Source organism: Coturnix japonica, chromosome 1 (genome assembly GCF_001577835.2).
Source record: "Coturnix japonica isolate 7356 chromosome 1, Coturnix japonica 2.1, whole genome shotgun sequence".
Taxonomy (NCBI): Eukaryota; Metazoa; Chordata; class Aves; order Galliformes; family Phasianidae; genus Coturnix; species Coturnix japonica.
Window position 1 is genome coordinate 148,595,947 of NC_029516.1, and position 15,083 is coordinate 148,611,029.

Below are 15,083 nucleotides of genomic sequence, written 5' to 3' on the forward strand. Positions count from 1 at the left end.
CTGGATGTGGATTGTGTAAATTAAACAGCTATTGAAAAGTATTTTTCCTTTCTGAACCTTTTCCTATGAAGCTCTGATATAATCAGTGCACTCTCCTTGTCTTTATTAATCACTAATTCTCTAATGATTAAATGCTTGAGGAAATTTGCTAATAAAAAAAAGATTAAAACAGAAACTTGATCTGAATGCAGTAGATAAATTTAATACAGTGGCTCCCATACAGAGTGCGCTTTGTGCTACAACATCTATGTTTATACAGCAGTTAAAGCTAATGGCAGTCTCCTTTCCTGGTACTTATAGCACCCACATTTGCATCCTTGATTACAAATCACTGTTGGCAGCAAAATGTGAACTCTAAATGTACTTGCTCCGATGTTTTCATCTCCCCAGTACTCTACTTTCAGGCAGACATTCACACTGTAGTATGGCATGGGTTGAAACATAAAGCTCACTTGGTATGACTGTCAGTGCACTTAGTTATTTTTGTGATAGGTACCAGAATCTGACCTGAAAAATCAGTTGGTGGAAGAAATCTGAACCTCTGTGCATACTGAGAAATACTCAGTAAGTGCAGTTAATAAAGACAACTGTTTTGTTTGTTTTTCTTCCTTCATCTAATTCTTCTGGTCAACAGAAAGATAAATAAAGACTTTAACTTACCTCTGTTTAAAGGCCTTTTCACCCATCTCTCGAGCAGCTCTCTTAACTTCCTCAGGAACAGCATCCTTTTCAGCTTGAGATATTTGGTAAACCTTATGGCCAGCATCCAGACGATACGGCCCACCCTTGCCACCTAGCCCAGCAGTGTCCCTCCCACCTGAGATGGTTGAAATGAAAAAAAAAAAAAGAAATAAAGAATAATCATTCAATAATAAATAAGAAAATATTTTCTTTGGAGCTTCCATTGTCATAGCTACACATGATATTCAGAAAAATTTCCCAGTTCTGAAAATAAATATTTAATGCCAGCAACGTGCAAAAGGAAATACTTATAACGGTACAGGAGAACCCCAATGGAATATTTTTGTCTGTAATACTCTGAGATCAGATTACTACTAACAGTAACACCTTGTACAAAGGGGACTGTAAATTATGTACAGAACATACACTCAAAGCTCTCAGTCCTTAAATAAATTTATTCAGACTTTGCCTTTTCCCGAGACTGCTGATTTACATTGTTTCCAAACCTTTATCAACTGATCACTATCACGTCCTTTAGAATTAGAAGGCACTTTTGCTTACTGTGTATTTCTACTACTTACGTTACCTAAAGTTCTGCTGCTACGGAAGTCTTAGAGAATGGCAAGTGACTCAGATGGCCTAGCTTCTATAGCTGCAAAGTGCTGGTTCCCTGTATGGGCAATGAAGAGCAAAAAACTACAAAATGTTATTTAAGTAGAGATCTACTATACTGAGTTTAAGTTAGGCACTAGGCGTTGCAGCTACTTCCCATAGACAATAAAGGCACTGAGTAAAACTGCTCTAAGCAGAGAGTGGGTTTGTACGTGTCTACTTTTATCTGGTACAGCATCTTTTGCAAACATCCTTCCAAGGTGCATAGAAAACATAATGAATGAGAACCTGTTCCACCAGCCCAAGTATTTCCGCCAACATGAGGCATGTTGTCTGGATCCACTTTTCCATGTTTGGGGGAACTGACATCCAAACCACTGTCCCTCTGAATGTTTATCTGTAAAATAAGAATAGAGCTGTAAATCTTTTCTATACCAAGTAATATCACTCTTACAACCCAACAACAATCTATAAGATCTTCCACCCTGATGCCGAGCGGCACATTAGACCCACATCAGATCTAAGAGTGCCATCAAATTTAAACCATGCAGTGCATTCAGATGTTAATCATGCTACAAAAATAAGCATTTATTGATGACAGCCAATAGAATTTAAAATTCCACTGTAGACAGAACCATCCACAGTTTGAATGCCTCTTGGTATTGGCAATATCTGGCTGTATATTCACCTTACAAACTTAATGACTGCTCAACTACAGCTTCACACGCTCTACTGATGGGCAGAATGATTTCATGAACAGTGAATAAATAAATGGCATGTTCTTCTCACACTGTACACATGTAATCCTTAACTTCCCCGTCACATCTATGAAAGTCTATAGTGGTGAGTTTTCTACTGCAAATGCCCATCTAGTGACTGCATGTTCCTCTCTGACTTACTGTAGAACTGAAGTCCTAACAGCTGTCAGATGTTTGGGTCTGAATCACTTTAGGCTGTGGTTGGATTTAAATGGGTGAGTGAAGGTAAAAAATACTTCTTCCTGTTATGAACCCTGAGTCATGCAGGGAGTCAGTGATTCATGTGTAAAATGCTCTTCAACTACTAATCTTCCATAATTCAATATCAGTTTGCTATTATATGAAAGTCAATGACATATAAAAGCAACGTCTTTAAGTCTAAACCATATAAATTAGTCTTCATTTCATGAACTATAATACTTTCATCTCTCTGATCATAGAAACATAGAATCACTGAGGTTGGAAAAGACCTTAAAGATCATCAAGTCCAGCCATGACCTAATCATACTACCCTAACTAACAACTCTCTGCTAAATCGTGTCCCCTGATGAATTCCTCTGACCCACTAATGACAATTTATTGTCTTCTCAGAAGTTCACTGGCATTACAAAGATTTTCACCAACATTGTAAAGTATTTAATGCTTGAACTGACTGTCTTGCAGACTTAGTACTGACATGAATTCCATACGTGTTTTCAAACTGAAAACACATGCTCTAACAGCAGTGTCTTGGCAACTGTTCAAAACAGAATTTACTTCCTTTTTGTGGTATTGATATTAATTCAAAGAGGTACAATACGTCCTCTGTGAACCATGTCAGAAGTGCAAAATCAAGATCTAATCTGTTAAATTACATTAATTTAACGTTTGTATAGGAATAAAGACACTTAATCACAATAACATGTTGCCCCTAGGGGCTTCTGCTTTTTGGTTCAAGAAATTTCTTTGAAAATAAACAGGTCTTTTTCCTGTACAACAGGTAGATTTCAGAACTATCAGAAACACCTAGGAAAACAAAAGCCACTCAACTTAGATTATTGTAAAATCTAAAACCAAGACTATACTGTCAACACAGTGAATTAAAACAAAACATTCTGTAAAAAGTAACAACAGAAGGATGGAAAACCAATTACGTTTTCATTCTTCTTGGTTCTTTATATAAAAATGCATAAAAGTTTTGCAAAAGGAAGCTCCAAACATAATGGGTGACCTAGATACAATATTATGTTTTTGTCAAATTTATTTTATTGATAAAAATACTGAATACTACTTTTGAAGTAGAACTATTGATTAAATTTTAGTAGTGAAAAGTACTGCATACAGAAATGCTTTGCTGCTAACATGAATTTATCACTTGTAAGTTCATAGAATCATAGAATGGCCTGGGTTGAAAAGAACCACAAGGATCATCCAGTTTCTACCCCCTACTATGTGCAGGGTTGCCAACCATCAGACCAGGATGCAATGAGGTCTCCCCAGAGCCTTCTCTTCTCTAAGCTAAACAAGGCCAGATCTTTCAACCATTCTACACAGGAGAGGCTCCTTAGCCCCCTGATCATCTTAGTGATTCACTAAGTTGATCACATATTTCTCATAGATATGCATATATTTCTAACATCTGCTTTGTTTTTGTTTTTGTTTTTTACAATAGTATTTCTCTAGTTAAAGCAGGTAGTCTTACGTTTGCAACGGAATATGGTTAATTGAGTATCTTTTGTTACAAAGGTCCCTTCCAGCCCCTACAATTCTGTGATTCGGTGAATTCTTGACATTGGAACTGCTGGATAAGTAGATATAAAGGGAGGATCCAAAACTGTATTTTGAACCTGACAAACTGAAAGACAAACAGAAAAAAAAAATCTACTTTGTCTGGAGTGAGAAGAAAGACACTAAAAACTACTATATAAAACACTGAACAGGCTCAAATATATTTAAGAAATCCACTGTATCTTTTCCAATCTAGGCTGACTGGAATGTCTAAACCTACTGAGATTTCCTGTCCTGACATTATTTTCCAAATATATATCACCAAAAGCTGACCAGTTCCATCACAAATACTTAACATTTCCCTCTGTTGTAAGTCTTCCTTCAACTTTGTTTCTTTCAGCAGTTCTGTCTAAGCTTTGCATTTCAACAGAAACCTGTGCCTTACATGCTTTAAATGCACTGAAGGGCTTTATTCATTATTGTGTACATTTCATACAGCTGGGTGCCTCTTGCACATCCACTCACCCCCAACATCAGGGGTAGTAAGGCACAAATAGAACTTAACACTCATTTAACATTGAATGAGAGATACAAGTTATCTTAACAACCCCCCTCTATATCTCTTCCTTCTAATATACACAAAGGGATTCCAACAAAGTTTCACATTTTACTTGAATATCACTGGGGTTCTAGGAGCCAAATGAATTCACTCTGGGAACTAAATAATCTATCAACCTTCATATAGTGAGGTAAAGAACACAACTTAAGCCCAGAGAAGCCAGCTACAAAATTCCATGCTCTCTATAACACAATGAAACATAAGTTTGTCAGAATCTACTGAAGCAATACGAGGCTGAAGGTAGCGCTATCTTGGATTGCACTGTCACTGATGAGGAAATGTGGTGTCACCTCTATAAACTGGAGTCAAAACAGCAGTCCAAGGAAAGGCAACGTGTGAATCCCCCACAGAAGAAAAAGTTCAAGATGCAGCCCTCAGAGGGTATAATAAATAGTGCTGTCTTTTGGGATAAGGAAGGATCCTTATCAATTTCCTGAAACTTGGACAATCAATCAGCTTTGACTGCTACACTGCAGTACTGACTAAGCTGAAGGCCAGAGAAGAAGATAATCTTTCTCCTGCAACATGATAACATGAAGTTCCATAGCAGTTTGGTGACCATGGAGAACACTGCCAATCTTGGCTGGACTGTCCTATCATATCCAGCAGATTTGGTGCCCTCTAACTTCCATTTGCTCAGTCTGATGAAAGATGGAGTGCATGGGCAACGTTTTCCCAGCAGCGATGCTGTCATAACAACTGTGAAATAGTGGGTCATGTCTGCTGGTGTGTAGTTTTACAAGCACAGCATGCAGGCTCTTGTTCATCATTGGCCAAAATGCAGAGCAATGGTGGTGACTATATTGAAAAATAGTGCTTTGTAGCTAAGGATTTGCTTTATCAAATAGTGTTACTGTGCTCTTCATTGTAGTTTCCGTGGAAATACAAAGGAGATGTTACTTTCAAAGTGACCTCTGTAAAACATTCTACATTTACATCAGCACTTCACTCTAACGTTGCTTTCACAATTAAAGCACTTTCATTGTGAACTCACAATTCATTTTCTTTTGACAGCTTACATATAAACCAGGTGATAGGAGTGAAACTGATCAAACTACCATATTTAGCCCGAGCTGTTTTTGTATGAGTGAACTTAGCATTTTAGCACTCAATGAACTGAAATGAAACTGAAAAAAAGTCTCTAAATAGAAGCTTAACGCCTCAAAGACAGTTTCAAGTAGCCCAACTGTGCATTTCTGTACCTAAGCAAGTGTTGGCTGCCCTCCATTTGCTTGTGTCAAGAAAATAAACGTAATACAAGAGGTAAAGGCCAGTCTTCAGCAAGTCATATTTATATTATATTTATATTATATAATAAAATAATTCCATCGTCTGACTTTTTATGAGATATTTTCAGTGAACTATTCAGTACATCAACACTGACAATGTCTTAATGTTCTAATTTCCCTATTATTAACATCTATTATTAAGCTTATAATAGCATCTGTCTGATGTAGTCAGTAAAATATACTTAGCAAACTCAACTGAGATGAACATTTTAGTATGTATATTTGTCAGTCATTCAAGTCACAGAGTATTCATAACTTTGAAGACTGACATCTTTTCACTCCTGCTTTTGAAATCCATACATCAGCTCCTTACTGTTCAAGTCTGTTAAAACAAACTGAAGCTTAAAGTTATCTTTATTGAAGAGACAGGGAAAGCTATCTTTATTGAAGAGACAGGGAAACAGTTAAGGGAGTCTCATCTCCTCTTTTATTTTCACATTTGAAATTCTCCCAGTTCCTGAGAGTTTCATGCAGGAGATAGAATTAAGAACTCTTGCTATCTTTCATGCCTATAGCTCCATCATAGTATTGTATGTAGCAGACTCTCTAAAACAAGGGGTAGACCATGTACATAGACTTAAGGGAAAGGCAGAAAAAGAAGTCATGACACATTTCATTTAGACCTTGTAAGTAGAGGTCAATAAAGGTTGAAAATCACTCTAACTTTGAATATAAAAATGATAAATGAGGGGCAGCTTTCAGCTTTTCCCCTGATGCATCTGAGATGCATCTCTGATGTAGATCTTTTTCAGCTGGAATCATTCCTGTCACTTTACTCTGTATACAGCACGCTTCCGTTCAGCACAGTAAGTTGGCTACTGAGTAAATGGTCTCTTAATACATCAGCTTACTTCAGCATTCTGATCTGGCTAACTTCATTAAAATTCCTGAAAGGCACAAGATATGCCAGTGCTTCCCATTTGGGACCGCTTGCCAGAAAAGCTCCTTTGCAATGCTCTCAGCAACAAAAGCTTGTTTCAGCTCGAAACTCAGGCTTCTAATGGAGGAGATCTGCCCCATCCTCAGGGAAATGGAACGTTCCCTCTTAGTTTTAAAGCAGCTGGCCCTGCCAGTACTAACTTGTATCTAGTATTCTTATGCAACATATAATGCTTATTTTAGTAGTCTGGCTACTTATTAAAAGAAGTGGAAAACCAGGGAAAATACTCTAATTCCAGGCAAACATCACACAGGTATAAAGGGATGTAATTTGTACTTAAAAAATATAGACTACAGTTGCATCTTCAAATGCCTTCAAATTAAGTTTGTCTTATCCCATCAAGTATTTTAAAATAGATTTGGCCATAGGCTAACAATACAAATACAAAATACAAATCCTTGCAGGAACATAAATACACTACAAATACTATAAAGCAATTAAATCATTAATGTTTTCTTAAATAGCTTTCTTCCTTCAGTAGTACATTGGGCAAATATTGGGCGTATGTCAGAAGATCACGCAGGGGAAGAACTAAACAAATCATAAGCTTTGGCCCTACATGTGATTTAGGAGATATTAACTAACTTGTGCATCAAAATCTGGAGAATCCTTCATCACAACCATGTTATTATGAAAGTAAATTGACTTTGGCTGTAATGGAACATGACCAGTCTCTAGGTGAAAAAGGCATTAATCCACCCCACAGAAGCATTAGAAAATATTTCCCACAGCAGAATGTACTTTAGCAGATGCACAAAAGATTGATTTTCCCTGAAAGGAAACCATTGTTTCATTTTAGCTTCCTCCCCAAGCCTCATCAGCCACCCTAAAACCTCAATGTTACCCTAGACTGTGTTTAGCAAGGCACAAAACCATCCTTTCCCCCAATACAATATTTTATCAGTAGCATGAATGTACATATTATTTTCTCAAAGAGAATATGAAAGCTCCAAATTGGAGCCAACAAGTCTTTTTTTTCTACAGAAAGGAATATTCAGTATTAAGTAAAGAAAAAAATCATAGAATCATAGAATTATAGAATGGTCTGGGTTGAAAAGGATCACAGTGATCATCGAGTATCAGCCCCCTGCTATGTGAAGGGTCGCCAACCACCAGACCAGGCTGCCCAGAGCCACATCCAGCCTGGCCTTGAATGCCTCCAGGGATGGGGCATCCACAGCCTCCTTGAGCAACCTGTTCCAGTGCGTCACCACCCTCTGTGTGAAAAACTTCCCAATATTCAACCTGAACCTCCCTGTCTCAGTTTAAACCCATTCCCCCTTGCCCTATCACTACCCACCCATGTAAACAGCCATTTCCCCTCCTGTTAAGGATCTCTCTTCAGATGACTTATATTTGCTCTGCATTTGTTCTTTTATTAGTTAGACAACAAGTTTCATAGGAGCAGAACCACCAGCGCACATTCTCTTGTTCTGATGGCAGCATTTCACTCTAGCATGTAAGTCAGCAATGCGCATTGCTGCAGACTCTGAGGTTTGAAGGTTGCTGAGCCGAGGTATTATATTTTCTCCCACGAGGACTGTGGTCTTTCAGAGGAGGTTCAGGGGAAGAAAGAAGAACTTTGTGCTGGATCAGCCCTCTCTAACAGAAAGTTAAGGTTATTTCCACTCCCCCTCTTTGTCTGTCTACTCTAATTAGGCTGGAAGAGCTTTAGGAAATGGAATGCATTTTAGAAATGTTTGCACGGTGCTTCTGACAAGCGCCTCATTTCAGCTGAGGACATTTATATGAGTAAAAGTAGCTGACGGAGAACTGATGATCTTTATCTGAGTTGCTTTAACAAGCAGAAAATTCTGGTGATGTGAACTTCTCAAGCTTTACAGGTTCCTGACTGTCTAGTCTTGTGTTTCCCCACACTCGGGGCCTTGTTCCCACTTTGCAAGAATGAATCATGCTGTCCAGGAATGTCACAGAGCTAAACCCACACCGTGCCCCACGCTTGGCAAAGAAGCCCCAAACACCATCCCACTGAAAGCTGTTAGAGGGCAATGCACAGTTGGGTTTGGAGTGTGGGGCTCACAGATCTCAGCACTGCAAGTGCTACCAAACCCTGCAGTCCAGATACTGAGCAGGTAATGCTGCCCCCTGCAATATTTCAAGTTTCCTAAGGTGCTGTACAGGACTGCAGAATGCTCTCGTATGGTTATTCCAAACTTATAAAAACATGCTGCCGCATATCATTTCAACAATGTATGTCATTTGTACCGACAGTATGTAACAGACGACTAAAATCACTGTTATTGGCTCATTGATGCCCTCATGTGGTCAGAACAGCTACCTGGTCCACAGTGGGAAAATAACTGCAGGTGAGGTGGGCTATTGATTATAGATCAGGAACTGATGCTTTGCCCACTTCAACTTGCCCACTTTGAGGTTGGACTTGACGATCTTTAAGGTCTTTTCCAACCTGAGCAATTCTGTGATCCGATGATTCAGTCTTAACATCAGGAAGAGGCTGGATTCTTGTTAAAATGAACTAAAGTACAATGGAAAAGAGGTAGAAACACTTCAAAAAATGCCAGTATAAATCAAAGTCGATCCTGAGCAGTAAATACAAACAAGTTGGTAACACTGAAATGCCAGAATCAATTATACTTAAGAGAAATACTGAACCTCAAAAATAAGCATCCTCAACTTTCATGTACAAACTGAAGCCTTGGAAAATCAAAAGGAAGTGGAAGAATGATTTGGATAAGAACAAAAACATTAACTTGTTAGAAGGTGAATAACTTATCACAATGCACAAGTAGTTGAGTAGAGTACAAATAAGTGAGGCTGTTAAAAGTCAGTAAGACATTTGCTGCCCATAGATGGCAGAGAATCGAGCATCTACAGATCTCCTGGGCTCAGCTCAAAGAAGAGAAATAGGCACCCAGGAAATCTCCTTCCATTTCTAAGTATTTATTTATTTCCTTATGTCTGTAAGTGATAGTTTGCATACTGAGGATGGGATTTGAATCCAGACTGCAGACTGCTCAAGGCAGGGATGTCCCAGGTAAGCCAGGTGTCTGCAGTTACCATTACAGTTGGTTGTGTATGAATATCCATACAGCTAGAAACGTGTAGGTGTCTCCTTCAGGGTGAGCTCTTTAGGCTCTCTTGGTTACAACAGGTGTTCCTGTGCTTAGCTCATAAACAGACACTGAAATGCCTGTAGGTCTGAAACTGGATCCTGCTCCATCTCCTTTCTGTTTCTCCTCAGCATTCTCAAGCATACCCAGAGCAAGTCCACTTGAACTGTTTGTGCATAAACAAATACATGCCAGCACTGTTTAAACCAATGAATTGGAACTGCTTTCACCTGTAAAAAGTATATTTGATGCTTCCTTCCATCTAATAGTACCTTGAAATGCAGAAGAGTAAAGGGTATAATGGACCGTGTGTATCCTTCTCTGGAACACAATTCTTTATCTCCTGATACATCACTAAGGCTTGCAGAAGGCTGCGTTATGTTTAGGCATAGTGAGCATACATGTAGGTGAAAAATCACAGACCATTTGTAAATGATCTAAGATTTTAATGAGAAAGCCCTACAATTTAGCAGAACTCGAAGCAGGTTTTCAAAGGGTCTAGCCATCAATAAACCAAGGCACGACTGCTGTAAAAACGAAACCAACATATCAAACCTTGGCAGGACACTTTGAATCATTTTGTTATTAATGCTTCATTTCCACAACTGTACCAGTGATATCCAAAAACATGTTCTGACCATACAACAGAGAAGTCAAACTGGATTGTTAATAAGCGCTATATGAACTGTCTTCAGTGACACAGGCCGTCTAAAAGATCTGAGCTGCTGAATATTTGGGTAATTTATTTATTATTTTGTTACAGCCTTGCTGTTTTTTTCAGGTTATTTCTTTGGACAAACCCACCTGCAAAGTGGTATGTGGTTTTTCATACTAAGTGATGCACATCAGGCTTGAGTCTAGTCTTCTGTCATTAGGTCCTCTCTTCAGTCCTATAGTATGCGATCTTGACATTAAATTGGCCATATCTGGATCATTTAAGTAACTCACTTGAGCTCTTATAGTAGATGGAGCATAAGACAAACACTTCAGATACTCAAATTCCTGAGGAAAATAAACACTATATAGAAATGCTATGAAAAGCAGGCGTCTGTTCGAAGCCAAGTAAATGTAAGCAATAACCAACCTTGAAGAAGCCAATGTACTGTAAAAAAGGAACTTCAGCCTCTAAGAGCTGGGACCTTCTGGAAGATGAGAAACATTTTTTTTATAGGATTAGAACAGGAAGATGGGAAAGAGGAAAGAGGTTTTTTTATTTGACTGCTAACTACTCAAGTCAGATGAAAACATGATTTCTTCACAAAGCTAGCTTAGGTACTTGAGTATTTGTGAGGAAGGTCAGATATACTGCAAATAGGAAACGAGAGAGAGGAGTCCACAGGCAATTAAAAGAGCTGCAACCACTGAACTCCTCAGGCCTTCGTCTATAGCCACAGATGGCACAAACTTGTCTCATGCATATCTCAGATAATGCGTCCTTTGCAGTCTTGCTACTGAAATGACAAAAGATCACCTCCAGCTTTAGGATGTCATTTTGCATGGGAATATTACAGAATCACAGAATCACAGAATTACCCGGGTTGGAAGGGACCTCAAGGATCATGTAGTTCCAACCCCCCTGCCTGGCAGGGCCACCAAACATACACCTTTACTAGATCAGGTTGCCCAGGGCCCCGTCCAACCTGGCCTTGAACACCTCCAAGGACGGGGCATCCACAACCTCCCTGGGCAGCCTGTTCCAGGGCCTAACCACTCTTCTAGTAAAGAACTTTCCCCTAACATCCAACCTAAATCTTCCCTCCTTCAACTTAAAACCATTTCCCCTAGTCCTGCTATTATCAGCCCTTTCGAAGAGTTTACTCCCCTCCTGGGAGTAAGTTCCCTTCAGGTATTGAAAGGCTGCAATGAGGTCACCCCGCAACCTTCTCTTCTCCAGGCTGAACAAACCCAACTCCCTCAGCCTGTCCTCATAGGGGAGGTGCTCCAGCCCCCTGATCATCTTTGTGGCCCTCCTCTGGACCCTTTCCAAAATCTCCATATCTTTTTTGTACTGAGGGCTCCACACCTGGACACAGTACTCCAGATGGGGCCTCACAAGAGCAGAGTAGAGAGGGACGATCACCTCCCTATCCCTGCTGACCACCCCTCTCCTGATGGAGCCCAGGATCCCATTTGCTTTCCGGGCTGCCAGAGCGCACTGCTGGCTCATGTTAAGTTTCTCATCTATCAGGACTCCTAGGTCTTTTTCAGCCGAGCTGCTCTCAAGGACAACTCCTCCCAGCCTGTACAGGTGCCTGGGGTTCTTCCGGCCCAAGTGCAAAACCTTGCACTTTGCCGTGTTGAACCTCATTAGGTTCACCCGAGCCCAGCTTTCCAGCCTGTCAAGGTCCTTCTGAATGGCATCCGTTCCCTCCACCGTATCGACTGCACCACTCAGCTTGGTGTCATCAGCAAACTTGCTGAGGGTGCACTCCATTCCCTCATCGATGTCATTAATAAAGATGTTAAAGAGCACCGGTCCCAAGATTATTGTCTAGATCTATTGTCTAGATCAAAACTACACAAAGTAGTTGTTGCTGTGATTGTGTTTTGAGGTTCATATACATACAGTATCATGCACTACAAGCCAACTTTCCTATACTTTTTGAATATCTGTAAGCACTCAAATGGTTTGGGTTTGTCCTGAGTCTTTTGAGAACAATGACATTCTGAGTATTTACACAGCACAAAACATCCTGAGCAACAATTTACAGTAGGAGAGAATTAAGTGGAATGAACACAGAACAAAATGGTTTTGCTGGCAGTCACATACAAATGAATAAAGATTTAGTTGCAGAGATTTCAGGTCCCTAAGGAGCATGATGCTTTTCAGTATCTCAAAACGACGCATCCTTCAATTACCTGTATGTAAGCATTGTACTCTACCTAGAGAACACACAACAGTAAACTAAGCTTACTGAAAAACCACGGCCAAAGTATGCCAGAACTTAGTCAGCATTTCTTGTATTTAGAAAAAAGAAGTGAAAAAAATCAACAATCTATGGATTCCCAGTTGAGTTGATAACTTCAGAGGATCCATTGTTTTATTTAGATTTGTATGCTAGGCACCCCAGTTTAATCATTTTTGAATACCGCATTCTCGCTCTGCGTTTAAAACCTCAATAAATGAAGACAATTTCTGGCCCGACCGTACAAGTGAAAATTAACATACGCATATGCCATATTTCCAAAAACTATTTTTGTTGCCTCAAGACTCCAGCAGCTTGAACTCTGCTGTGTGTATCAACAATACAAAACAAACGTTGATTGCAATGACATTAAAATCATAGGAGTCTAATTACTGAATATCCCTGCAATAGCTGTTAGTTTTCCTCTGTTTCATTGCTTATGTACATACAAACTGTTTCTGAGATCCAATGTGTTTTGAAAGCCAAAAAGTAACCCTAGAAGATGGATAGTATCAACAGTTCAAACTGAAATCTGGTTGAAGATTTCTTTCCATTCCTTTGAATCTCTACTTATATTGAAAGTACCACAATCTCTTCTAGCAATAAGTGGAATACCAACAATTTTCTTAAGCGAGCTTCTGCTGCAAGATTGGGAGTGATGGATTTTGTTAAGAAACTGAAGATGCCTTGTTAGACTTTGAGATACTTAATATGTATCTGAGCATGAAACATTATATAGAGGAATGTGACTGATACTCTTGAATAAGCAGATCAATATGTGGCTGCAAAATAATTTTGTAAACATGACTATGGGGTATTATTAAATTGCAGTCTTCTTAGCAGAGCAGCTGTCTCTAGAACAGGAAATACTTGAGTTCTTTCTAAGCACATCTTATGGAGGGAATCTACATGAATGCATTTTCAAGCTAACAGCATCCATGCATTTCCAGAAGTAATGCTTTTATGTCTATGTCCACTGAAAAATAGAGTTAAGGGGAAAGGGGAAAGCCCCCTTCCCCAAATAGCAGAGTATAGAGTTATCGCAACATCTATGTATCTATTATATTATCTGAGATGCACATAAAATAAAAGGTAAGATTTCTCTTACTTATTGCTCTGTAATATCTCGGTAAATAAAGCTTCTTATGTTTCACGATCTTTACACTTAAAGCAAAGCATGTGCAGTTGAGAAACACGAAGTTAACGATAAACATGCAGGTTCAAAGAACATATGGGAAGCTTTGTTTCAGCCCTTAAGTCCAAATCAAACAGCACGCCATTTTGAATTCTGACAAACCACCAGCTTGAGCTGAATATTTGGGTTGACAGAGGATGGAAAGCAGACACGCTACCTCTGAACCTCTTTGTAAAGTGGTTACTTGACATTAGTAATTAAATGATTGAAAATTCTCCGATGATGCTCAACTTTTCAATGCAGTATTCTCTAATATTTGGTCGACTACGATGGACACTACAATAATACTATCAAATAAGATTACAACGGTTACTAACAAAGATTTTAAACTCTTAACTGCTCCTTCGGGTTCTTTTCATTCCTACCAGCCAACTTTATCAGTGGGTGAAGTTGGGCTGACGTTTGGTTTGGCTGACCATAAGATGGCGATAGCGCTACTACATAGGCAACAAAAACCGCGCTGGTATTGCAACATGAAACCACACAAACGTGCTACTGGGAAACAGTTTTCCTCTCTCATGACTTTTACAAAAGGCATTTGCTTTGATCCAATAACAAGAACATGACAGTTCTTGCACGAGTTTGCGTAATTGTCCTGTGGAAAGGGAACTCGGTGTGGGAAAAGAAAGTGATAGAAGAGCTGTTTTCTGCCTAACAGATCTCACAAACGCTTGGAATATCTGGACTCTAATATAGAGAGATCTAATTTAGAGATGATTCATTCTGTTTTCCCATCTTAACATACTGGGAAAGTGATTACAGAAACTCATGAAGCAGGAATAATTGCAGCTGTAGACAGACACAGGATCTTCCTAGTCAAAAGCCCTTCCTAAAGCACACTCCAATTTCCAAGACAAGAATGATACTAACAAAAATTAAAGATGCAATTGAAAAGTTCTGAATTTTCCATTTGCGTTGCCCTGGTGACCCTCCAAATTAGTCAGTACATTAAGGGGGGTTGGAGCTTGATGATCCTTGAGATCCCTTCCAAACCAAGCCACTCTACGATTCCATATGCTTTCCTTAAACACTGATTTCACTACTTCCTATTTTGAAAATTGCAGTTAAAAACCACCATGAGATACAGAATTAATTTACATGTTAATATGCTGAAATTTGGCAACAATCCTAACCCTAATACTGAAAGACAAAGAGGAATGTCAGTAGCCATAGTTACAGGGGTCACAAATCAGCCTGGTAATCAAGCTATTGTGTGTGGTTATTTTTTCAGTGAAGATATCTATTCAATTTTTCCTGCAGGCATGTTTCTACTTCTTAATGAAT

At 39.2% G+C, this 15,083-nt stretch overlaps 1 protein-coding gene across 1 annotated transcript in view; it reads right to left on the minus strand.

Moving 5' to 3' along the window:
- The window catches only part of VWA8 (von Willebrand factor A domain containing 8), a 153,133-nt gene that overhangs the window by 18,338 nt on the left and 119,712 nt on the right, over positions 1-15,083 (minus strand). The window contains 2 exon segments of the mRNA XM_015851727.2: positions 661-817; positions 1,582-1,690. Coding sequence (XP_015707213.1) covers positions 661-817; positions 1,582-1,690 — 266 coding nt within the window.